The sequence below is a fragment of the Gymnodraco acuticeps genome, unplaced genomic scaffold (genome assembly GCF_902827175.1).
Source record: "Gymnodraco acuticeps unplaced genomic scaffold, fGymAcu1.1, whole genome shotgun sequence".
Lineage (NCBI taxonomy): Eukaryota > Metazoa > Chordata > Actinopteri > Perciformes > Bathydraconidae > Gymnodraco > Gymnodraco acuticeps.
In genome coordinates, this window is record NW_022989982.1 from 622,540 (window position 1) to 630,808 (window position 8,269).

The following is an 8,269-nucleotide window of genomic DNA, read 5'->3' on the forward strand; positions in this document are numbered from 1 at the left end:
GTGCATGTGTGTGTGTGTGCTTTAAAGAGAGTGAATGAGGAAGGTGTGCAAAACACCTGTGGATGGCTGATGATAGAGAATCTATAAATAACTATAAATGCACCGTCCTCCATTATGTCACAGTTATCAGGTGTGTGTGATTTGGACACGAGTTCTCTATAAGGAACAGTGTTTGATTCTGGTCTTTTAGTTTAATGGAGTATTTTCTCTGTTGCTGTAGACACTTTCATGAAACCATGAGTCATCCCTGTTTTATAGCTGTTTTGATTCTAGTCTGTTAGCTCAGTGTTGCCCTCTTTTTTTACACTGTTAACTGTGCGTCCAGTCTGCGCACAAACCAGAAAGTAGGGTAATTTTCTTCCGAAATGACAGTCAAAATAAATAACCAGGAATGTGGTTGTAGTAGTTTGTTTGAATATATGTTTTTGGTCCAGGGGAGCCCTGTGGGAGGAAGGAGTGTTGGCTTCTTGTCTTGACTTTATTGCGACCCCGTCTCACTTTCCCCTATCCCCGACACTTCTCCAGCAACCGTCAAAATGAAGCAATGGTTGGGCGAGGTGGAAAAAGAGGGGATCATTTAGCGGGAAAAGCAGGAAACAAAGCAATGAGGGAAGTTCAAAGAAAGGGAAGAGGAAGGGACAAAAATATCTGGTTTCACAGGTGACGGCTTTACATGACTCGTGTTAAAAACATGGTAATCCAAGCCCATGGTGTATGATTTCTATGCTGTGTGTATTTGTGTGTGTGTGTTACCTTCTTTGAGTGGCAGCAGGGTGATGGCCACACTGAGCCTCCCGCTGCCCAGGCTCACCAGATGGGGAGAGGCTGTCTGGACCTTCAGACCCTTCCCCGTGTCAATCAGGTCCAGAGACGGAGACTACGAGCATCAGGCAGAGGGGAAAGGTCATTTCCAAACAAAGGTATTTATTATTGTTTCTGTGTGTGTTTGTGTGTGTGTTCTCTAACCTTAGATTCAACTGGGGACATCTGATCTGACTCTGGCTGGAACATCATCTCACAGTCCTGGAGGAGAGAGAAAGGAGAATCAGCTCTGAGACTGAAACATATAATTATAATACATTCACAAAAGTCTTTAATGTTTTGTTCTCATCATTTTTTTTATATTGAAATGTACATGAGGGTTTTTCAGTATCTTGTATCAGTCTCTTGAAGTCTAATCATCTTCAGCATATAAGGCCACACTGTGCTGAAAATTGTGTAAACGTACAATCATTCATCCATTCATGTAAGCTAACATAATAAAGACACTAAGAGCAGGGTCACACAAGTACACGTAATTATAATAATAAAAAATGGTATTTATAAAGCAGCTTTCATTGCTAAAAACAATCCCAAAGTGCTACAGTAGGCGTAAGAACCAAATAAAAGAAACAAAACATCTGCACAAATGATCGAACACACACACACACACACACACACACACACACACACACACACACACACACACACACACACACACACACACACACACACACACACACACACACACACACACACACACACACACACACACACACACACACACACACACACACACACACACACACACACACACACACACACACACACACACACACACACACACACACACACACACACACACACACACACACACACACACACACACACACACACACACACACACACACACACACACACACACACACACACACACACACACACACACACACACACACCACACACACACACACACACACACACACACACACACACACCACACACACACACACACACACACACACACACCACACACACACACACACACACACACACACACATGAGAGGAACTCTCCGTGTGAAAGTGTTCCAAGGGGAAAATATCACTAGAGTGGACAAATTCATACACACACCCTCTGACACTCAAATGCTAACACAAACCCGTTTCCAGTGGGAAGAACTGGTAAAAAAAAGGTTCCATGAAAACAGAGTTTAAACAACTATTTATGGTATGCCATCTTACCGCCTGATGCTTTACATGTGTTTGTGTTTGCTTAATAAGCAAAAAAAGCAAATTATAGCAATGGCTGTCAGTTGCATTAACTCTACGTATGTTGAATTATTTGGTTCAGCTCAAGAAAGTATCTTTAAATATAGTCGAGATTGTCCAGAAATTAATATAGGCGTTCATGAAGAGGATGAGGCCACAATTTAAGTTTTTATTAACCAAAACCATTTTTTAAAAAAAAATGAAATTCACTGAGTTAATTCATGCTCCCCAGAAGATAGACCCTTTCCATTGTGGGAATCCATTTGCTTTCATTTGTGCCACCGGTCAAATGTCCAGACATGTCATAATCTAAAAGGCAGATTGAACTGGTCACATTGATGCTCCCAAGGGAACCAACCCATTTAATTTGAGTGTTTGCCTAAGTACAAACCTTATTATATCAGAAACACTGTTTGTTTTATCCAACACATTGTGGAGTGTAATATACATTTCAGCCTCTAGGGGACACTAGCAGGGCTTCAGTGTCATGACTTTCTTATTTTGTTTAGTTGACAGTGGAGTCCAAGATAAAGAAACATGTTGTTAAGGGTGGGAAAAAGTATGAAGTCATTTAATAACTCTGAAATAGCAGGGCAGGATTAGACTGGCATAAAAGGAAGAGAATGATAACTATAAATGGGAATGAAAACAGGGCGAGATGAAAGGGAACACAATCAGAAATGTGTGTGTTTGAGTAAACACACTCAGATCCAGTGCCAAGGACAACCCCTGCAGCAACGTACAATTCAATGAAGGAAAAACAGTCCTGCTTCTATTTGTGTGATACACACTCATTCAAAGGCACACAAAAAAAAAATCCAGATGGAGTGAAATACTTCTCACTAAAGAGATGATTACAGTATATGGGAAACCACCCCGACCACATCTCCTTTTACACCTTCGGTTATTTCCTTCCTCTCTTCCCCTTCTCTCCCATATCCTGTAATAATTACTGTAATAATATACATTATCCACCTCACGCGGTTTCACCATTAGTGTCTAATCTTTTCAATACTTTTACATTCCTTTCACTAAAATACCCTTTTCTATTTATTCAACCTACTTGTCTTCACCCTATTTTCTCTTCATTTGTCCTTTCTATGTCCCATCAGCCTGCCTTTTTAATCTCAATCTCCTCTCTTTTCCTTCCTTATCCAGCAAAGGAAAACCAAATCAAAGTCAACGCCACTCCACTTCCTCTAATTCAGCACCAGCTTCCTCTCTGAGGTCACTTCCCTTGCTGCTTTGACACCCTTATTGCCTTGAAACACACACTCTCACACACACACTTGCTATTCTTTACAGCTCAGCTACCCCTGTTACCCCTATGCACACACACATCTACAAATAAAGTCACGCATCAGCTCTTTTGTTATCGCATGAAGATATGAGGCCCTGCATTCCCCTTGTTTTCAACATAGTGTAGACAAAGCAAACACACTATATGATGGCAACATCAGCCGGATTGGAGGTGCTACAGCAGAATAGAGATTGAATGAAGATACAAAGTTCAACAGGGACTGTGAGAGTAATGACAAGACTATTTTCTCTTTTGTTCCAGCGGTCTCCTCCCGCTTCCTTCCTGTACGTCCTTTCCCACCTCCCTGACTCTCCCCTTATGTCATATATTCCTTACTCTACCACCTCATTGTCTCTTTTTCCACAACCTCCCCCCTTCGTCTTTCACCAGGTGAGCTGCAGTCTGGCAGGTCAAGACAAGTTTTCACCTTGTTGTGCTTTACTTTAAACAGAGCAGTGAGGTGTATCAACCCCCCTTCTAGATTTACAGATTTCAGCTCTGGCATCCTAAGGGGGTCTTTACAATCTGCAAACACCAAACCTGATGCTATCAGGCTATCTGGACCGGAGAGCTCAAGCATGAGATTACTGGATGGTTTAGGTATTTACAGGTTTATAGAAAAACTCGATTTTTATCACTTGGATACTCTCTGCTTTTTGGCCCCTATAAGCTCAAAGTTGGTGCATATAGTTAAACATGAATCCACTAAAGAAACTGTTATTTTGTAAGAAGTTAGTTGAAACTTCCACATGGCTAAAGTGACTTGAGGTGTTTTGGTGTAGGGTCATGTCTCTGGCCTAAGAGTAACTTGACAGGATGTCACATTACAGCTTCAATTGAGTTTGATGACAGAATTACAGTCTATGTGAATAATGAGCATCAGGTTCAGCCAGATATCGAGTGACATGAGGCAGACTGAGAGAAAGAACGTCCAGCAGAGTAAACGTCAACATTTCATCACAAATGAACTCCTGGAATGGAATGGAATGAAAGGCTGGGGACGTTTATACAAATGTGTTTTTTGCCTTTATGGGAAAATATCCTTAATGTGCAGAGCTGCCCTACTTTTACTAATCCCAAATCTGTTTTACACCTGAATTAGCGCTTTAAATATTAAAGGAACAGCTTAAACAACTCCATACAATGTTTCTAAAATCAAATGCATGCAGTCTCTCTTTGATCCCATCTGTAGGACAGCTGATTTCCCCCAAAATGCTCCGTTTGCCCCACATCTGGAGGTAGACAAAGAGAAAGTGATGGAAGGACTCATAAAAGCAGAAGGACAAACAGATCCAGCGTCCACGGACTGTTTCATCTCATCCTTTTTATTCTCCTCATCCTCTGCTTTCATTCCTCTGTCCCTCCTCTACATCTGTTTTGTTTTCTTTCCTGTCTTTGTTATTATTGCCGTCTGTTTTTCATGCAGGCTGCATTCAGGACATTTCAGCCTGTTGCTCATGTCAGTGATTTGGAACATGTTGCTTGCACACATATATTATAATATTGTGAGCGGAGTTAAGCTATTAAGATAAGTGCATCAACATTACCGTTATAACTACAGCGGTACGCACAGAAGAGCACAATGAACTACAGACAAATCATCAGGACTATTATTTTCATTGAATGCAGATATTCCATGTTGGCCATCTGCTTCTTCTCCTGCTTTATTGAAACAGCTTACATTGGCCTTAGGCTAAGGGTGTCGCTCCTCATTCCTCAATATGATTTAGACCCTGGGGTTTAAACCCCAAGGTGACTGTTGAGCTTTTTTTAAATGTGCTCCAGAAATAAAATGTGCATGGGTAAAGACCACCATTTGTGCTAAGGAGTGGAAGGATTCAATCTTTGTTAAATATGGGCCATTTATTTTTTACACGGAGTACACGACAGGGGAAAACTATCAAATATGTTGCACTGATTCCTGTTGCCTCTTTTTCAATCTATATTCAACTCCCATCAAAGGTGGGTGTAAAGACAACAAATGTTGACAAGATTATATATTTAATTATTTTCTGCATAAGTAAGTATTTGAAAAGGGTGCTTGTAGACTTTAAATTAGGGAAATATCGCTATCTGTGGTTATGTTTAGATGTTTAGATGTTTTACAAACTGTTAAGAAAAACACAATGCTCTTCAAAATATGATACATTTATATAACAGAATCCTTTTTGTCTAATTTTCATGTGTCTTCATCTCTTTCTTGTCATTATCTGAAGCCAAAACCATTCAATTTTCTCTCAGTTTATTCTCTGTCCATTTATTGTTGATTATACCAAGTATCTTATTTGTCTAAAATGCTGTCTTCCCAGCTGTTCCTCTGTAATTCTCATGTTTTATCTTTAAATGCCATGTCTTACCCTTGTTCCTCTATCTTTATCTCTCCCGTTCTCCATCCCTCTGTCTCTCACTAACCTCCCCTCCCCTTACATTCCAGCATTACCCACTCCTCCTCCCACCTGACAAAGCCAGCATTGTATCACAGATGCTGTTTAATACGGAGTCCCCCTCTCTGTGTCCCTCTTATAGAGCAACTCTCAGAGCTAAATGGGGTTATCTTCCTCCCTTCTCTTCACAACAATTACCCATATTAAACACAAAGTAGTTTAATATATGCCTTACGCATGCATCACACCATAGACGTCAGCATTCCCACACACATTTCATCCTTTTGTTCATAAAACACTGCTCTTCTCAGTCTCAGTGTGTTTTGTTGAAAACATTTCAAGCTGATAAACATTACTTGACCTTGAACCGCTGCTGAAACACAACAAACATCCACAAGCATTGTTCTCCAATTTAATCTTTCTCACACTCCACTGAGCGTTTTCTCTCTTTTATCATTTACCCAAGTGCAAATCCTCGCAGGAAAGAAAGTCCATTGTTTTTGCAGCTGACTCAACGTCGGAGGAAATCTAACTTCAGTTTTTATCTCGGGTTTGTGTGTCTCTGGAAAAGCCCAGATTACCTTTACCGCCATATGGAGGGGATCAACTGATGTTGAGGTTTCTGAGGGGCCGGATATGACAGGGAGAAAAACGACAGAGAGAGAGTATAGTGAGATGTAACTCACATTAACAAAGCTTGCATTGTGAAATGAACTGCTGGACAGCTAAGAGAACAAGAGGAAGGCAGAAAGATCGACTTTGAGATAATAAGAAAAACAAAATGAGCAGCGGGGAAACAAAGGAAAAGGAAATGGATAAAAAAATAGACTTAAGAATTCAGAGATTAGGGGAAATAGATTGTTGACCAAAAAAGTCACTGCCTCCAAACTAAATATTGTCATAAACTGAACTGATGACAGTTCAAGCATACCTGGCATACACATTCATAGTAAATACTGTGGGACAAATCTTACAACTACAGTACAAGTGGAATTATAATTTGTTCAGCACATGAATTAACCTTTTAAGTGCTGTTTTGAATCTGCAGGAGAACTTGAGGCAGGACGGTTGTATTCTCCCTGTTTCCACATCATGGTAATAGCCAACACTCCAAATATAATGGTTTTTAACATTATTAGCATTCTGATGTCAGTTTTTATTTAAAAAAGCCATGGACGTCCTGTCCATTTTTAAGATTTTAACTGAAAGCGAGTTTAAATGTGTCCCTCTGATGTAATACATAAGGTTTTTTAGTTTCACTATTGCCATCTGTACGGTGTATGGAAACACCAAAGAAAAATCCACAACCTAATAATTACAGAACTGAAAAGACCAACTCCACATGACCCAAGTGTACAATGTCCTAATTGGGAAATCAAAGGTAATCAGATAAATTCGATACACAGGGCATGATCTAATGTGAACCTTTCACAAACTCCCAAACCACAGCCATACTTACTCTTTATCCATTCTTTAATCTGACATGTAAGAGGTGGGAGGTGGAAAGATGTGGTTTCTTAAATGTTATGGTTGAAGTTAGGTCACATGAGGGGAAACAACATGTATGCTTCAATGAACTCAAGGAAGGTCCTCATCTGAGTCAAGAAATCATCTTCAAAGGGTTATTTGTGTCAAATGTGGGATGACTCCCTTATACACACAACAACAGACAAGTCTACAACTAAATCAGTCCTCTTTGGGCCTCACAATATGACCTGGGAATATCAAATGATATCATTTATACATCAGTAATATTCCAATAGGAACTTCTATGTCATCAGCATTAATGAGTCTTTGTTTGTGTTTTTTCTTTGTTTTATCTTGAGTGGAATCCCCCACAGCATTTCTACTTTAAATCAGTTGCAGAAACAAGCAAAACGTTCACTGCGTTGATTTTTGCCACACTAATCTGGAATTAAAGTTGAATAGAATTAGTTTATTGTTACCTGCTGTAGATTTAAAACCAGTGGCTGTTGAAACAACACGAGAACAAAGTGTATTCTGTAATTTCCCCCATAAAAAGCCGCGCTTACCATTATTGAAGCGTGACTGGCCACTTCTGTCATCGTGCAGAAAAGGTCGCAATTACGCAGCTGCTCCAAATCCAACAAAGGTCTGTCACTGCTTCACTGTGATCAAAGTCCCGACTGCGAATACATTCCCTGTGCAGCATGAGCAACCTGTGGATGTCTTGGAGATACTTTAAATCATCTGTCACATTAACACACACACGATCACAACACACTCACAAGCGTAAAAAAGCCGGCGGCCTCAGCCAATCGCGACTTGTGGAGGAATGCAGGAACAGCTGGAAGTGGAGCTGGGGAGGGAGGGAGGGAGTCTCTCTCTCTCTCTCTCTCTCTCTCTCTCTCTCTCTCTCTCTCTCTCTCTCTCTCTCTCTCTCTCTCTCTCTCTCTCTCTCTCTCTCTCTCATCTCTCTCTCTCTCTCTCTCTCTCTCTCTCTCATCTCTCTCTCTCTCTCTCTCATCCTCTCTCTCTCTCTCTCTCTCTCTCTCTCTCTCTCTCTCTCTCTCTCTAGGCTGGAGAGGGCCAAAG

General features: G+C 40.6%; 1 protein-coding gene across 4 annotated transcripts in view; it reads right to left on the reverse strand.

Moving 5' to 3' along the window:
• Positions 1-7,999, reverse strand: part of phldb2b (pleckstrin homology-like domain, family B, member 2b) — a 36,847-nt gene extending 28,848 nt beyond the window's left edge. For all 4 annotated transcript variants that reach the window (XM_034211999.1, XM_034212001.1, XM_034212000.1 and 1 more), the window contains exons 1-3: positions 7,747-7,999; positions 967-1,023; positions 754-877 (exon numbers count right to left, since the gene is read on the reverse strand). In XM_034211999.1, the coding sequence (XP_034067890.1) occupies positions 754-877; positions 967-1,023; positions 7,747-7,779 (214 nt within the window). In that variant the 5' untranslated portion in view covers positions 7,780-7,999. The remainder of the gene's footprint in view (positions 1-753; positions 878-966; positions 1,024-7,746) is intronic.
• Positions 8,000-8,269: the final 270 nt, after the last annotated feature.